Here is an 18250-nt window from a genome sequence, read left to right as displayed (position 1 = left end):
ACTTCATTTCACATTGGGTTTCTCATGTCCTGGACCAGGAAAAAATGCAGAACAGCTAAGAGGCCTTGTGCTGTCGGAAGAAGGAGCTTGTGGGGGACGGGGTGTGACTGTCAGCATTTTGGCCTCTACATTAACCATGACCTTGAGAGGATCCCTTTGGACCTTGGACCTCACTTGAAGAAATGAGCAACTTGGGCTCGTCCACATACAGTCCTTTACAGCTGTAATATCCTGTGCTTTATTGACCCTCCTCTGGTTAAGGACACTTCTAACTCATCTCGTAACCATGTGTATTCAATTTAAAATTCCCAGTCCCTGTTGCCTTTCCAGATACATCTCACTTTCCCAGTGATTCATCTTATGTGAAGCTCTGACTTGAATTATTTCCACACTTTATTCCTCTTTGAGAAGCATTGAACTGTGTGCAGTACACTCAGAAACACACAGGGTACCTTCCTTCACGCCCTCTGTCATCCTGTCATTTTCCTTCTGTTCAGGGAGCCTTTTTATCAATAATAATTGTGTGCTTTAAATGTATTCAAGCCTTGGGACTTCGCTGGTGGTGCAGTGGTTAAGAATCCACTTGCCGATGCAGGGGACACGCGTTCGAGCCCTGGTCCGGGAAGATCCCACATGCCCCAGAGCAACCAAGCCCGTACGCCACAACTACTGAGCCTGCGCTCTAGAGCCTGTGAGCCACAACTACTGAGCCCGTGTGCCTGAACTACCGAAGCCTGCGCGGCTAGAGCCCGTGCTCCACAACAAGAGAGGCCACCACAATGAGAAGCTTGCACGCCGCAACGAAGAGTAGCCCCCGCTCGCCACAACTAGAGAAAGCCCGCGTGCAGCAACGAAGACCCAACATAGCCAAAATTTTTTTAAAAATTAAAGAAAAAATGTATCTGATGCCTTTACCTGCAAACTCTTTTCTTAATATGCCAAACACCTCAGCAGGATTCCTTGATGTTTTTTGAGCCAGGAACTCTGGTGGGCCCGACAGCGCAGTGTTTTTAAACCGTGGATCATGACCCATGAAAGTGGGTGGCAACCACCACTAGTTTAAAATAAAATAGAAGAGAAAATGCGTAGTAACCAGAATTTTCCCACTATTTCTAGCACAGGAAGTCTTCAAGGATACCATTCTTTCAAAAAGAGAAAATAATTTTGTTTGTTTGAAACAAGGCAACACATTTTTAAGAACTCAGCCTATCTTGTAATTGAAATCAACGCCCACGAGCTCTCTTGGGACATAAAAGAAGATTCACTTTCATTTTATTTATCATTTAATTGGTTCACCTTTGCGTTTATTACTTTTATTGGTATTTAAAAATGGACATGTAATTTTAATAGTTAAAAATGTTTGTATTAGAAGGTAGGACTTTTACCCACGGTGAGCACTTTGCCCTCCCAGTGTTTCAAACATAACATATGTTTGAGGGCAAGTTTGCTAATTTTCATTACTCATGTTTGACTCCAGGGGAGACGCATTCCTCTAAATTCTGAAAAGCTTGCCCTCAGGGCTGTTAGAGAAGGAGCTTGGAAGAGAAGTTGCCCACATCCTGGTTCTTGAAAGCATGGCTGCCCAGACATCGGTGGCTCCAGGTGGCGACCACCCATGTCCCTAATCCTGAGGGTCAGCCGCTCAGCTTAGCCCCCAGTGGGGCACCAGACTTGGCCCGCCCAGGTGGGCTCACTCCACAGGCTGTGGCTGGCCTCCAGGTTGGCAGGGATGAGCTGGGTGGTCTCAGTTGTGGTGGCCCATCTCTGCTCAGGGGCCCCTTTCTCCAGCCCCATGGCCTCCATCCCTGAGGGGTTCAGCCGGGCTCCTAGAGATGGAGCAGAGCCAGAGGGGACCTGAGGCTTTGGCTCAGAACAGACATCACTCCCACCGCTTCCAGGGTTAAAACAGCCGTCAGGCCAGCCGGAACCCCAGGGCTAGGGAAGGGGATGGGGCTGCAGAGTCCCATTGCAGCAGGGCCTGGATGCAGGAGGGGATAACTGCAGCCATTACTGCAAAAAATCTATGGTACAGAGTCTCACGTGGCCCACATAATGTGTGAATAATCAACAGGCTCTGTGGGAATCAGAAGTATATGATTTTTTTAAATTAATTTATTTATTTTTGGCTGTGTTGGGTCTTCGTTTCTGTGCGAGGGCTTTCTCTCGTTGCGGTGAGCGGGGGCCACTCTTCATCGCGGTGCGCGGGCCTCTCACTGCTGTGGCCTCTCTTGTTGCGGAGCACAGGCTCCAGACGCGCAGGCTCAGTAGTTGTGGCTCACAGGCCTAGTTGCTCCGCGGCATGTGGGATCTTCCCAGACCAGGGCACGAACCCGTGTCCCCTGCATTGGCAGGCGGATTCTTAACCACTGCGCCACTAGGGAAGCCCCTAGTGTATATGACTTTTCTTAACACTTACCAACACAATCGTCTTATGTTACTTGTACAATATAGACAATCATTGAATTTAAAAATAGTTAATGCACTCCCATAATAATACATACGTACATACATTAATTAATTAATTAGAAATAGCTAATACACTCTTGATCGAGCTGCTTCTTAATGGGACAGCTAACAGTTCCTGACGACAAAGCATTTAGCACGCACCAGGCAGCACCCTAAGAACAGTGTGTATCATGTCCCAAGAATAGATGGTCGTGAGGAGCGTGGCGTCTGGAGCCCATCTTGGTTCAAGTTGCCACTCATGAGCTGCGTGACTTTGGGTAAATCAATTAGCCTTACTGTGCTTCAGCTTTCCTGTCTGTAAAACAGGCTAAGCGTAGTCAATGTAACTCATAAGGTTGACATGAGGGTTAAATCTAAATGCATCTATATTCAGTGCTGGTAGTGTTACCTAGTGCCTGAGAAGGGCTTACGTAACTGTCAGCTGTTGTCATGGTTACCATCATCCCCCCTCACAGTAACCCTGTGACGGTTGATTTATGAGTCATGATTCATACAAATCCTAAAAGGTAGGTTCTCTTATTATCTCCATCTTCTAGGTAAGGGCTCTGAAGTTCGGGGAGGTGGACCAAAGTCACAAAAGCCCCATGGGGCAGCGCCGTCATTCAGGCCCCGGCAGCTGGTTCCAGAGTCCGGGCTTTGCATGCTACAGAACATGGCCGCACTGTGTAACAGTAGTTTCCAGAATAATTGTCTGCCGTCAGACATTTCCATGTTATGTTCTTTTTTTCCCATTGTCAGCTTTTCAGAGAAGCTTGATTTTCCCCACCAGTGGCTTTTCAGTTGAGCAGCTCCATTGTAGTTGAAAGGCCTTCCATGACCATCAACCAAACTAGGCAGGAGCTGGCATCTTCCACGTGCCTAGCACAGAGGCACACACTTTGCAAACTTCTTGTGTCTCTACACAGATACACTCGTGAGGTATATGTTATCCCTGTTTTATAGGTGAGGAAACCAAGGCTGATGAGAAATCACAAAGGATGAGTCCCACTCCAAAGCTTTTGCCACTGGGTTGAACAGCTCAATTGAATGTCAGGAGATTCTCTTGTGACGACTTCGTAAAGTGACCCTATAATAATTGTTACTGAATTCGCTTGTTTTAGAAAGGCAGAGGGTCTGGCTTCTTTGGACCAACTTTGTGGTTACCCTCTGATGAGTTACTCTGTTCTCTTCCTTCCAGAGGAGATCTGCACCCTCGTTATAGCAGAGACGTTCCCTGAGGACGCCGGGATCTTCACGTGCTCGGCGAGCAATGATTACGGGTCAGCGACCAGCACTGCTCAGCTGGTGGTCACCTCAGGTATGTGAGGAGCGCAGGGTTGACGGGTCCCCACGGCAGAAAGGACCCACCGGGAGGACTGCTCAGCCTCCAGGAATGCTTTGCCCCGGGGGTCATCCTCACAACCAGGGTTTCATCACCGAAAGAAAAGGCTGGGGTGGGAGAGGGGGAGGGGAAGCGGAGATGAAAACACAAAGGTGATGATGATGTAGCAGTGAAACACACGTGGGGCTCTTCTTTCAGTCTTGGGACCTTGGTCTTGGAAACAATGCGATGGCTGCCCAAGGGCCTCCTGCTGGCCCAGAACTCTGCTCACACCAGTGTCCACGGGGTCTGGAGATACTGCCGCAGATCAGTCACTGTTTAACCCACTAGGTAAACCTAGAGAAGCTGTAAAGATCTTAGAAACCAGATTTCATTGAGACTGGACGCCTATGAAAAACTAAAGGAACATATTTTATTATTAAAACCAACATTCAGAAATATCTGGGCAGTTTTTTAAACTCAGAAACTTAGTGCTAGGGAAAGCAACCCGAAACAGTTCTTTTCCTTTATTTCTTTGACTTTTGTTTTGTTTTGTTTTTTTTGCGGTACACGGGCGTCTCACTCTTGTGGCCTCTCCCGTTGCGGAGCACAGGCTCCGGACGCGCAGGCTCAGCGGCCATGGCTCATAGGCCCAGCCGCTCCGCGGCACGTGGGATCTTCCCGGACCGGGGCACGAACCTGTGTCCTCTGCATTGGCAGGCGGACTCTCAACCACCGCGCCACCAGGGAAGCCCTATTTCTTTGACTTTTAGTTAACTGTTTTCTACTATTATTAATTAGCTTTACCTGGTCTTTACGGCCTTATTTCTGTTGTTTATTTTACAGTGGTTTTAAAAATACTTCTTTGGCCAAGCCCAGTACGGGGCACCATGGTTAGGAGGCAGTGAAGACACAGCCGAATGGCACCTAGATTTCTCTAGAACACGGAGAACTCGTGCTAGGGGGCGGCAGAGACACAGAAGAAACCAGTTTAGGGCTGTAGTGGGGAATTAGTGCTTTTTCATCTTCATTAAGAGAAGAAACGTAAAGTTCACCTTAACGGGACACCAGTGGATAGGAATGAGGGCTCTAAGTGTTAACAGGAAACTCCAGGGTCACGATCAGAGCTCCAGGGAGGATCCCAGTATTTTGATTTTGAGTTGAAGACAGTCCCAGCAAATGGCCACAGCAAGAGTGCAGTGCTCTAACCACGCAGCCAAAACTCCGGGCTCCTCGTCCGCGTGGCAGAAATTAACATGCAGTATTTCCCATTTTCCTCGGGGATAAATCTGCTCTAGACCAAACGTAAGAGCTATTTTTGAGCTATATGTTCACCTCAGTAGGCATTTTTTGGAGCTCTGCTGGACTCTGCGCAAGGCAAGGAATACAAAGATACTCTTAAGATGCGTTCAGGCCATTGACAGTAACAAGCAAAACTTTCTTTTGTATCAAGTTACAGCTGGTGTCAGTCATGTGAACCGGAAAAAATTATCCGTGACATTGTAAGACATTTCCCTTAGACTCAGAGCTTCACTTGGCTTTATGATGGATGAATGAATGAGTGAATGAGTGAATACCCGTTGCCCAGCACCGAAAACCTTTGTAGCCTACACTAATGTCAGCAAAGCTCAGGCAGGATGTTCCGTTGGATCCATGGGCTGAAATGCAAGAAGACAAAGCATCATTAGTTGATACTGTTTGTGTTGTCATTTGTTTTTTTTGATGCTGTTTGTGTTGTGTGTGTGTGTTTTAACCAAGTTCTATCTTTAGCTCTTGTTTGAAATTTGTTAATGAATTGGTAGCTGGTCTCCCAGCTGGTGGGCCATTCAGGAAATGAAACAGGTGCAGTGAAATCAAGCCTGGGAGAACCAGGCCCCCCCTCGGCCTTGCCCCATCAACAGCTAACAGGACCCTGGGCTCCCAGGCTGTCTGTGATGGTGGGAAGGGTCTGTGGATCCTAAGCATATCACGGTGTCTTCCTCCTGTCCCCTCCCTCAGCCAACATGGACGCCTGCAGCTATGACTCAGCCGGAGAGGCCAGCAGTGGCCGCTTCCAGCCCTCCCCGCTGCCCCCTCCAATCTGGGACACCGGCTCTTTCGAGTTGGCTTCACAGAAACCAGCTGAGATCCAGCACGTGACCGGCCCCGTGTTCGGGCTGAGCCCGACGGCCCTTCAGTTCAATTCCGCCGCGGAGAGGGAAACCAATGGCGTCCACCCGGGCCACGGAGTGAATGGACTGATGAACGGCAGAGCTGATGGCAGCAAAGCTCTTCCCAGCGCAGCCGTCCTGCTGTCACCCACAAAGGAGCCCCCCCCTCTGCTTGCCAAACCGAAACTGTGAGTACTCCCGTACGGCTTGATCACACTGTGGTACTTGAGCTGAATTGCCTCTGTTGCCAGGGAAACCGTTTTGCCTGGGCTCCACCACGGGGCAAGTGGCCCCTCCTGCAGGCGAGTTGTCCTGGGCTGGTGTGACCTTGCTACCAAGTGGGGTCCTTCAAAAATATAAATGATACCCCAAAGTAAAGAAGGTAAATGAGAAGCTGGGTCAAATCTGCCTTTTGCTAAAAACTGTAAATGGTTTCAGCTGTGAAAGTATCTGTGCCTGGTGCAGCCTTCCGACGTATGCAAGGGTGTAGCCCTCCCCAGAGGAGATGGGAAGGGAGTACGTTGAGCTGTCTACTAAAAGCATTTCCAAATGTTTCACATTTAAGAATCAGTAAGCAAATCCGATACAGATAAGCACGGGAAGCCTGAAAGCTGAGGATGGAGATTGCAGGTGCGGACCCTGGGGAAGGAATGAGTGCAGAGCGCCCTTCCCAGCCCGACCCACTGGGCTTTGGGACCCACGGAAGGCATGTTTCCGCGGATACCACCTTCGTACTTGGTTTCCATTATCTTGTTAGGATGATAAACCTTGCGTGCGCTGTTTCCATTGGCACCACCGGGGAGGGTGGTGATGATCGGAGCTGTCACAGTGTCAGAGAGGAGGAATCAGTTAACAGAACAGACCTCGAGTCACTGCCCTGATGGAGGTCGGTGGAGACGTCAGCGTCACATCAAATGTGTACACAGTCTACGTGGCCACATTTCCTTGAGAATGAATTCTCCAGGATCTGGGAAAGCGCCCTGCGTTTTCCCCGTGATGTCTGAGCTTTGTGATTTGGGGCCGGAAGGATGGCTTCAGGATAGGAGTTACTCTTTGCTTCCCTGGTACTGAACAGCCTGCTTTATTCTCCGTTCCCTCAGCTCATTGGTGAGAATAGGTCGGTATTCAAATGAGAATAATATCTTATATCCGTACATCACTTTATTGTTAGGCGATTTTATGAGCATTATTAGACTAATCAAGTAACAAATCATCCAGACAGATGGCTTAAGTTAACAAATGGGCGGGCAATTTTATCAAAGTAAACTCCTTGACGATCTTGTGTTGCAGTTTCAGAAATCTCTCTTTTACTACCCCGCATTTTGTAGGCAGCAGGGCTGCTAGGTCTGTGTACGGTAGCGAATGTTCCATACCTAGACTCCAGGAGGGCTGAGATGCCGGGCAGGTTGCAGGAGCTCAGAAGTGGCAGGCTTAAAAGAGATTTATACTCTTGTAGCTCCAACCCACTCAATGAACCGCCTCTGCTGACTACCTTTATCTTTGCATCTTGAATATGTATTTGCAGTGCTTTTAATGAAATAAGGGACCTGCCTTCCTGAGGGAGAACGGGCGGGGTGTCCACTGACTGGGCCCCGGCTGGGCTCTCAGTGAAGTGCGTCTGCCCTAATAGCTCAGAAAGTGAGTACAAATCACAGGAGAGCAAACGGGAGGGGCTGTTAACATGCCTTTGCCGCCCTCCTTATCTCGGGAGTTTGAACAGCTCTTCAGCTTCGAGCTGGACTTTAGGTGCGGTTAGTGTCTCTGGGAGGGTGGGGCGCTGTCTGTAAAAGGCAGACAGAACACTTGGGTGGTTATTGAGAGGCTGTGGAGCTACAGGTTTGAAGAGTGGCGTCATGATCTGCTTCTTAGTCAGGTTTTCAGTGTAAAGTAAAATACAGGGAAAATGGATTTCAGTGTTTAAATTCCCTTCATGTGGAAATTTAGGGAAACCTGGTAGCTTAGAAATAACATTGCTAGTAGCAGGTTTTCCTGCTGCTTTCCTTTTTTTCAAATCTTTTTGTGTTTAAATAGATCCTTAGAGCATCACTTCATGATTTTCATATTGTATAATTACCTGCCAGTTACGAGGTAGGAAATAATATGTGATTGACACTTTCAAATATATATAGCAATTTTAAACTTTCCTTATGAATTGCAATCCTTTTTTGGATTTTGTTTTAATTACAAAGTAAGTGCGTGCTCGAGGTGACAATTCAAACAAAACAGAAGTACTTGAGGTAACCAGCGTCATGGTTTGGTACGAGGTCTTCCACCCTTTCTCTGTTATCATGGTCTTTTCAGAAAATGTTTGCTCATTGTTTCAGGAGTTGTATCCATTGGTAGGAATGCCATCGAATGACATCTGCAAATCACGTAGAATGACATCCAAGGAATTGATGATTAATGTCACTGCCAAGTAAAATTCCTGTTCATGTCTACTTCCCTTCATACATTGGGAAAGAATGAAATTTTGAGTCTTGTGGTTGGCAGTGGGGAAACTGGTGCACTTGAATCTTTTTTCATCGGCCCTTGATTTTACTACTACTCATAAAAAAAGGAGAGGCTTATATTTGGGGGAGTTTCATGGCATTTCATTCATCTGAATCATTTGTAAGCAAATAGGAAACAATTAGGGGGGGACAAATAATAGGAATTTAAATATGTCCTCTTAATAGATGAACCTGAAAAGGGTGTTTGATTTGTCAGATTCCTGAAAAATTATCATTGTCAGAAGGAAAATCTCTTTGCACTCTTTTCTCTCAAATAGCTCACTATTTATTCTGGAAAGGGGAAAAAAATCAGGCTGAAACAAAATGGTAGAAACGTCCTGAATTCCCTTCTGCAGCAAGGTCCTCCCACAGAAATCCTCACCAGGGGTCTTGCCGCCCTTCCAGCCTCCAGCTGTATCTGTGCTCCTGGCCCATGGTCGTGGGATCCACGTCCACTCCCGTTTCTGCATCTCTCAGTGTCTTTGGCTCAGACACCACCCCTCAGGTGTGAGTTACACATGATTGGATGTGGGCCATTCAGTGAGTTCCAGGTGCCAGACACAACGCACCGTGGGCCAGAGGAGCACTTAGACTCCCCCCAGGAAGGAATTCACCCGTGAGAGTTGTTGGTGTGACTCGGTGTCGGACACTTAGCACCGTCCACCGCAGTGCAAAGAAGAGAAGCCCCGTGCTGCTGACATCATAGCTCTTATCAGAGAAAAAGAGGAAGGAAGGAACATACGCCTAGCTTTTGTGAACTGTTTTTTATATTATTGTCCTTGTTCAGGGCACACCAAGTAAGTCTGTTGCTGCCCACTCTCTACAAATAATGCCCGAAGATTCAACATAAATACAGGACTCTGTTTGTTAATAGGAAATCAAGTCCCAAGAGTCTTTTTTTCTTGCCAAAACATAGTCCCTGGAGGACATGGGTGTGCAGGGTCTCCAGGATTAAACCCTGGAGGGAGACTTTGGAGCCAGATTGAGCAGGTGCCTTACAGGTCCTGTTCTCCCACTAAGCTCGTCTCTCCAGTTAGGCCAAGCAGTATGGAAAGACCCATATGCTGTTTTCAAACCCCATTTCTTTCTTCTTTGATATTCGTCCTCCGTCTTGTGGAAGAAGCAAGATGAGGCACCCAGGAGGGGCTGGCTAGAGGGGAGGCCGTGGGTAAGTCCCTGCACTGGACCCAGGACAGCTCAGCGGCTGAAACGGTGCCAGGCACATGGCCCAGCCCTCAAAGCCCAGGCCCTGGGGTGGGAGAATGATCCTGAAGCGCTCACAGCGTGGTCACCTGCTCCATCACCAGCCCAGCGAGGTGTGGGTGCCTCTCCCTTTGTTCCTGTCCTCCCTGCTCTCTCTTCCCTCGGCCGCTAAAGAGAACATGGTGTCAGGAGTTCCCACCTGAAAATGGTGCAGTGACTGCAGGCTGAATCAGGCTTCTCCAAGCGGCCACGTCTCAGACCTTTGCATCTCTCTTCCTCCTTTCTCTTGCTCCCACCCTGAGAGAGCTGGTTATTCCAGCAATGCTTGTCTCGAGGACAGGGGCAGGTCCTGTAAACTCACCGCTGCTTAGGTGTCGGGTTTTACGTGTCACCTCGTGCAGTTCTGCCCTGACATGTGCGTGACGATGAGCGGCCGAGAGCCCTGTGAGAGTAGGAGGAGAAGGGGGAGGGTGCTGGAGAGAGACAGGAGAGGAGGGGGCGGCCTGCACCGCTCTCGCATCAGGGGCTCCGCTGGGCCAGGCTTGCTGTCTCTGGGACATCCCTGTGGTCCCCTCCGCGCTCCTGGACACTAAGAGGGGCACAGGGGTTCCCTTGCCTGGACTGTTCGCTCCCCGGCATGTCCTGCCCGCTGCTGAGGGCGGCTGGTCTTCCCACTCGCCGCGTCCCCCGGGGCCCCCAGTCCAGAGCGGCCCCCAGCTGTGCCCCGTAAACCACACCCTCTGCTGTCTGCACAACACGGAATTATTTCTCACAGTGGCTTATTTACTTGCATGTTGCTTTGGGCATTGCTTTCCCCCACTGTTAGAGCGAAAGACCTTGACTGTCTCTTCACTGCTCTTTCGCCGGGTCCTGCGGCCTGACAAACAGTGAACACTCGAAAGATCTGAATGAATGAAGCAAGAACAGACCCATAAAGAGGAAGAGAAAGGCCTCCCACATTTAGAGCAACCCCGTTCATTGTGTTTAACTTTGACCCACATGTACTGTGGGATTTCTACTTTCCAACCCCACCCATCCCAGACATTTCCCACTTGACAGTACCTCCCAGCTGACACCCTTATCCTATAAGCTGAATGAGGATGAAGGATGAAATAAGAATCCCATTGGCTAGAATGACATTAGAAAAGGATGTCCAGGGTACTTAATTTGGGAGCCTTTTCAACTCCTTTCTCATTTCTCCCGTGTTCTCCTTTTATGAAAGTCTGACTTTAAAATGTTGTAGACACAAATGAGACGTTTGGGAAAACGAGGGACCCGTCACTCTCCTGTCCACCCCCCACTGGCTGGAGGACAAGCAAACTGCTGTTCAAGGTATGTGGGCTTGACATGTCAGCACCCCGTCCGATGCAGACGCTGGATGACGGGCCGAGGGCTTCTGGGCTGCTCCGCACGTCCTGTTGATGTTGGACGCGGCCCAAGCCCGGGTGTGGCTCGGTCAATGCAACTGGGAAAGTTGGATGTTTTCCGTCTTTGAACCTCTGCTGGTTGGGGTTCAAGGTCTCACTCTGTGACTGTTTGACATTTGAATACCAATGGTCTCTTAGGTTCTATCCAAGGTAGAGGCTTACCTGCTAGGTCTAAACACACACACAAAACAAAGAGACGATAAGCAAAACAATTAAGGTCAAAATAAGAACCAAAGATCAAAGAGATGACCTCTCCCAGCAGTTGTGAAGAGGTCATTCTTTTAAAGTAAAAAAAAAAAAAAAGTTATTTATTATTTGGCTGCGCCGGCTCTTCGTTGCAGCTCGCGGGATCTTCAGTTGCAGCATGCGGGGTCTTTTAGTTGTGGCATGCGGGATCTAGTCCCCGGACCAGGGATAGAACCCGGGCCCACTGCGTTGGGAGCATGGAGTCTTAGCCACTGGACCACCAGGGAAGCCCCAGGAGTTCCTAAAGTGTACAGAAATGTCCTGAGAATCTAGCTCACGTGTCATTCCCTGCCTCCCGATGAGTGTGCAGCGTTGGGCGACGCTGGCACCCAAGGCACGAAGAGGAAGAAGACAGCGGTGTTACCTTTGAGTAATTCATGAGCGAGTACTGCTCAGATCACACTGGCAGGAACACACACAATTCTGCACGTCTGTCGGCGTCACGCAGACGTGTAGAATGACCAGTCCCTAGATTAGCTTCCGCGCAATCCAAAATGCCTTCTCTTCCCAGCTTGATGTTTGGAAGATAAGCCGCTCTGCTTCTGATTCCGAAAACCGAATAGGCACCAGCTTCCATTTCCGGTTGAATGATTTTCCTTGTCTGCTGAGTCTAGTCAAAGAACGAAGCAATTTAGTGACAGTGGAAGTGCAAAGTATAGAACCAGAAGGGTTTTCAAAGTAATATTAGGACAGAAATATAGGGCAGCAAGAAGTTTCTTCAATTTGTTATTATAAAATCACAGGCACACACTCATCCATGTGTTTAGGGACCGTGATCCTAATTCTGAAGCCCCTGGCCGTGCGGGTGTGGACTCCTCATGATATAATATGATGATGGCTTTGCAGGAACAGTGTTGATGTTGAATCACTTTGAGGCAGCCCCTCCCAGGAATGCAAAGTCCAATCAAGGAACTTCCTGAAGCTTAAAGCTTTTCAGGAAGGAATAACATCTCGATGTATCCTTCCTTCCTCGTGGTTTTTTCACCTCAATATTGGCTCTGACACAGAGTCACATTCTTGGATGTTAGGATATGAGTGCTCTGCTGTGCTAGTCGCTTGGTGAGTGTAAAGTTTTAATTACATTTCCTGAAGAAGCTTGAGTCCTTTTTATGGCCGGTAGCCTTATCTGGTGTCTAAAATACAGTTGAAAATATTTACAGATAATCTACATAGTTTTGAAGTAGTTCTCAACCATCCAGAGGAAGTACCAGATAGTCATCTCAAATATTGGGTGCTTTCCTGAAAGAGTAGATGATGATGCAATCTCTCTTCAGTGTGTCCATCTCATCTGGCCTACGCGCATATGAGGGCCCCTTTGGTGATTACAGAGTAAGTTGAAAAATGTAGTCCCTGCTGGGTAGAGACCTTTTATTTTTTAAAGGGGGAGCCACGTATGAACTACATGCCCAGAGATCGTGCTGTGTAAGTCTGCTGTCCAAATATTAGCAACAGAGCGTTAAGCAAAAAATACTAGAAGCAAAATGATATGTGGAGCTGAAGACTAATTTTACGGAAAAAAATAAACTATTTCAACCAACTAGTATGTGTATTATGTGGGAATTCCCTGGTGGTCCAGTGGTTAGAACACTCGATGCTTGCACTGCCGTGGGCTCGGGTTCATTCCCTGGTCGGGGCACTAAGATCCCACAAGCCACACGGCCAAAAATAATAAAATAAAATGTGTGTTATGTATTAGAAGGGAATGCACCAAACGTTACAGCTCTCTGCGTGGTACACTATTGAGCAGACTGTGTTTTCCCGTTGACTTGATTTTCCAACTGAATTTTCAACAGTAAGCGTTCTTTTATGGCTACAAAGTGTTATTTTAAAAGCAATAAGCCCTTGGCACCCTGTCTCTCCCATCCGTCCTTCTCCATTCAGCCTCAGGCCAGCGACCACCATACTGAGCACAGCTGAACGCAGAAGGTTCTGACCCTGCGAGCTCTTGCCCCCCCCCCCCCGCCTGGAGCCCCCCTCTCCTCCTAGATGTCAGGGGCTTTGGGATTCCATCTGGGCTTTGACAACCCATCCTGGAAGACCCTCCCCAGAAAACGCCCCATATTCCAGAGTGATGCTGCCCCTCCTACACTGGCTCTGCTACCCCAAACCCAACCCCTTTCTCCAGTTGCGCATCTCAGGTGTTGGGATAAAAGTAACAGGAGTAATAAAAACTAATTAAAAAACAAAAGTAACAGGAGTAAGATAACTTTTCATTTTAAGGCCAAAAATAAGCCAAATATTTTAAAGACCAGTGTTTAGCGGATAATCCCTACAAGGCCTTGCACAGAAAGTAGGATGAGGCTTTCCCCTCAGAAGCAACAGTGAGGGAGAGAAGATACGAGAAGGAAAATTGAGGTTCCACGTCAAATAACAATATTATCAGGAAAATACCTGCCGAAAGCGGGAGCGGAGTTGTGGTTAGTGGGAGATGAAGAGAGAAAAAGGCTGAAGACAGCAGTGAGAAAGGATAAGGAATTCCAGGACCGGCGCTGTGTGTTTTGTAGAAATCGTGAGAACCCATTTGAAGTTAGAGACTGATCCACTTTGGATTCAGTGACTGTGGTCTCAGGACTTGGTTTCAGCCGTCATCAGCCCTCTGAAGGTGGTAGGCGCAATGCATCCCCACACGCCAGCACCGCCAGCTGTGTCCTTGTGGGGTCAGAAAGGGAAGCAGATTAAGGCGGATCAGGGCTTAAAGGGAAAAGAGATCGAACTCAAGAAAATGGGAGTTACACCAAGAATGAAAATGACTCGGAGGGTGAGATGGGAAAACAGGAAAAGGGAACAGAAGTCGTGACCACAGAGAAGACTCTGAACGTTCAAACCCTTAAGAAAGAAGGAACTTCCACGCGGTAGAGGAATTCCAGTGGTGTCTGTTTGAGTGGCCAGTGGTAGTAGAGGTCAAGGTCACAGGAGTGGAGGAAGTGGTCAGGGAGCGATGAAGTGGACACTTTAGAAGGGGCATTTATGTGGACGATGGCCAAAGGGGGTGGCAGGAAACCACTTGCTACGAAGTAGTGAAGCCATCGGCCAAGTAAGGACGTGGCCAAGGTCGTTGGTGACAGGCAGGGGAGAGGGAGTGCGACGCAGGAGCACAGAGACGGAAGGAGAGGCAGCTGCCCAGGGGTGATGGCGGAGCTGTGCTAGGAGTGCACTGGGGATCTGGGACCGTGCAGGACTCTCCTTGCTCAGAGGAGACCACGATGAGGTTAGTAACGTCCTCAAGGAAATCCAGCTTCCAGTCAACGCAGAAGCGTTTCCGATGACACCGAGGAGGTGGGATGTTGGGTAGAAACAAAGAATCCCACAGATAATCCCATAGAAGAGGGGTCTGGGGGCAAGAGGAGAAGGAAGGCCGCGAGGAGAGTCGAGGGCCGGATTTGCATCAGAGGAGGCGGGTGGGAGGGCAAGGACGTCACAGCGCCCTTGGGATCAGCTGCTGGTGTTTCACAAAGAGCAACCCAGGGCCTGTGTAGTTAGAAGTGGAAAGAGCCCTTTCTGGTATGGTTCGTACTTCTTTGTTCGTCCCTGCTCACTTCGTTTCCACTGTAGCACTGTGATCCGCTCTGTAGTTACTAACCTCTTCTATCCAAGGAGGACCTTGAGCTGGGTTTTTACTGAACAAGCCTCTTTCCTAGATTTTGATATTTGAAAACAGTCGTTTGAGAACAGTTGAGCTAAGGCTCATGAGTCTGTAATCCATATATATTGGGTTTTGGTTTGTGTCTGCAGCTTTCACTACGAGAGAATTTATTTGTCTGCTGCACGCTGAAGTACATAGCTTGCCCTTTTTTTTTTTTTTTTTTTTTACCATTGATTTCTTTTTCTCTGTGAATGTGTAAGTCTTTCATTCAAATGAAGCCATCACCTAATGGTGAAAACATTAGTCCCAGGGAGCTTTATCTGAGTTGGTTCCTCTTACATGTGTAAAAGCAGGCTGTTCATTTTCTCAACAAACCTAAGAATGACTGTTTCCTTACTCGACTAAAGTTATGATTACACAAACCTTGTGGAGAGCACTGGAATCAATGTTGGTTTTTGAAAACCTTTTCCATATGTGGCGGGGAACTAGATATTCTTTCATTTGGTTTTAAGGATAAGGTACATATTCAACGAATTGGATAACATAGATTTCCATGAAACATGTTGGCTGGATAATCACGCATAAATTGAGACACAGATTTGCTCCATGACTCAAAAGGAATTAGATGTTCTTTCATTTGGTTTTGAGAATAAGGTACATATTAAACAAATTGGATAAAATATGTAGATTTTCATGAAGCACATTGGCTGGATAATCACGCATAAATTCACACACAAATTTGCTCCGTTATTCAAAAGGAAACTATAAATTAATTGCAATCAGAACCTCTAGCTTTGCTGTACGAAGTTCATGTCTTCTGACCCCTGGATGCAGAGGTTCCCACCGGGAAAGTATGGGCACCTCCTTCTGTCAAGGCTGTTAGGAGGATACACAGTGATTGTCAGGGTTTTTCCTGAAGTTCCGGGGAAATGCCTTAGTAAATAAGAACCTTTAGTTGGGGTTGCTGTCTCCGTTCGCACTGTTTGCTAGAGCTCACTTCTCTGCCCCAGCTCAACTCAGAAGCCCTGGGGCGTGCTTGCTCTGTGCCTGACTCTGTTTCACAGTGTCCTGCGGATCTGGATTTTTATGTCCATGGAGTGGCGGGTGTATCCTCTGTAGGCGGCCTTTGAGGGGCTCCAGCTGTGAGCCTCCTGATACAAAGCTAGTAAAACCGTGGAATCACTGACATACTATCCAAATATTTTTACTTCACTATGCACGTCAGGGACCACAAGGAGCGTAGGTCCAGCTCTCTGGTCTACTTTTTCTCAGACGAGTTTATACATCGGTCAAATATGGGTAATTATACGGCTCGGCTATCATTTCAAACTTTCTGCTTTCCTAGCAATTGCCATTAAATGGGAGGGTTTTGAAAGGTTTCTGGAAAGACCACAAATATTTTCTCGTCCTTGTTTCTTTCTTTGTTGGAAAATAGTTCCTGTGCCGTCTGGTCTCAGGGATGTATCATTATATGTAGTACTGTTTGTAGGGAAGAAAAAAAAGCTATGAAATACGGCCTGAGTACAGTGCATTGCAAAGTAAGAATGTCTTCTGTAGTTTCTAAGATGGAGTTTGTAGCTTGGACTTGCAAGTCGTTTTGGTCACGGGGGTGAAGCCTCGCTCTGGGTGATCGTGTTTCCTGTCTGGTATCCGCCTCTCCTTCGTAGCAGTTGTTTTCTTCAGAGGGCGTCCTCTAAATCAGATGTGAAATGTTCACATTTATTTTTATTCTGTCACAAAGCATTCTCACAGAGGAGAGGGTTTCACGATGGGACCTTCTAGGATAACAGCAGGAGTTTCACTTCATGTGTGTTCTAATTATTCTATCTTAAAATAGCAGAATTATGTTTGGTCTTGTCATTACTCTAACAGTCTGATACTGAACAGCTGCCTTAGTGGAGAGAAAGATAATAAAGAATTTTTAATTTTTACCAAGAAACGGCAGAGGGAGGTTTCTAAAAGCAGTCAGATGTCCCCTGAGTGTCCATTACTTGAGAATTTGATTTCTGCCGAGGACCTCTGCTCCCGTGTTCACCGTGGTGTCACCTGCAGGGAAATGCACATGTCGTTATTTTGCACATAACAAAGGGCCAAAGGCTGCTTTTATACAACAAAGTTCTGTTTTGCACTCTTGGTGCCAGTAGGAAGCAATCTCAGTAAACTGGAATTCCAACAACAATTGGAATGGAATGAGGAAGGTTCATCTCTTCAATGCTGTCTCTGTTCTGGGTCCTTTCAGTCAGGACAAGGGAAGCCACCATGGAAACAGATTCTAGAGCCTGGGGCCCACCTGGCCGGTCCTACCTTTGCTCTGCATCTCAGGCTGCACCTCCTCTGCTGTCTTCTCATACCTGACCATCTGGCAGGGATGGATGCAGGCAGGCGATGATGCAGACTTACTCTTGGACCCAGCTCAGGCCCCAAACATATAGACCTGGATTGGAGTGGAATGAAGGGGCTACGCGGGGTCCAGGCAGACAGGAGGCATCAAAGACAGCTCCCAATTGGGAGTGTTTGGGGAGGCGGTCCTGCAAGGCCAGGTCTGTGTCGGGGGTTTGGGTGGGGGACTGGCCTGAGTTGGATAGCTGATTTCTTAAGAGTTTGACCTCTGAAAAGTGGCTAGAAGTTGCCCTGACACGGTGAGTATCTATAGACGGATAAATTAAAGTTTTGAATTCCTCTCTTCCTCCCAAGTCCTTATCAGTCTGCAGTGTACCCTCCACGGAGTCTAGAACAAACTAATTTAGGGTGATATGAGAAAATAACCAAGTCCCTCTAGCTGACTGCATCCCACTTGGTTATGAGCGATCTGTCATTTTTTCTGGATTTATTTCCAGATCTGTGAGTCATTTTCCCCCTGGTGTCAGATTTCCTCCACGATCTATTTTCACATGAAATTTATAAACATCAACTTTTTGGGTCTTTCTTATTAAATTTTTTTCTTGAGCTATAATTGACGTATAACACCATATTGATTTAAGGTGTGCAGCGTGTTTCTGATACATGTGTATATTGTGAAATGGTCACCACACTATGTCTGTTTAATACCCATCACCTCACAGAGGTACAAGCTTTTTTCCTTGTGATGAGAACATGAAAAATCTACTCTCTTAGCAGCTTTGAAATATACAACACAGTGTTGCTATCTGTAGTCACCATGCGGTGCATTATATCCCAGGACTTAAGTTATCTTATAACTGGAAGTTTGTACCTTTTGAGGCCCTCCACCCATGTCACTTACCACACCATCCCCTCTCTGTGTATATGAGTTCAGTTTTTTGTTTTGGGGCTTTTCTTTTTTTTTTTTTTTTTTTTAAGATTCCACATAAAAATGAGATCGTACAGTATTTGTCTTTCTCGGTCTGTCATGTAGCATAATGCAGTCA

General features: G+C 47.4%; 1 protein-coding gene across 3 annotated transcripts in view; it reads left to right on the top strand.

Moving 5' to 3' along the window:
* PALLD (palladin, cytoskeletal associated protein) overlaps window positions 1-18250 on the top strand; it is a 398579-nt gene that overhangs the window by 196303 nt on the left and 184026 nt on the right. For all 3 annotated transcript variants that reach the window (XM_060155855.1, XM_060155854.1, XM_060155856.1), the window contains exons 9-10: window positions 3644-3763; window positions 5765-6104. In XM_060155855.1, coding sequence (XP_060011838.1) covers window positions 3644-3763; window positions 5765-6104 — 460 coding nt within the window. The remainder of the gene's footprint in view (window positions 1-3643; window positions 3764-5764; window positions 6105-18250) is intronic.

This window comes from Lagenorhynchus albirostris, chromosome 7, assembly GCF_949774975.1.
Source record: "Lagenorhynchus albirostris chromosome 7, mLagAlb1.1, whole genome shotgun sequence".
NCBI classification, from domain to species: Eukaryota; Metazoa; Chordata; class Mammalia; order Artiodactyla; family Delphinidae; genus Lagenorhynchus; species Lagenorhynchus albirostris.
The sequence above is the reverse complement of the archived record's forward strand: the minus strand, read 5'-3'. Positions and strand labels throughout refer to the sequence as shown.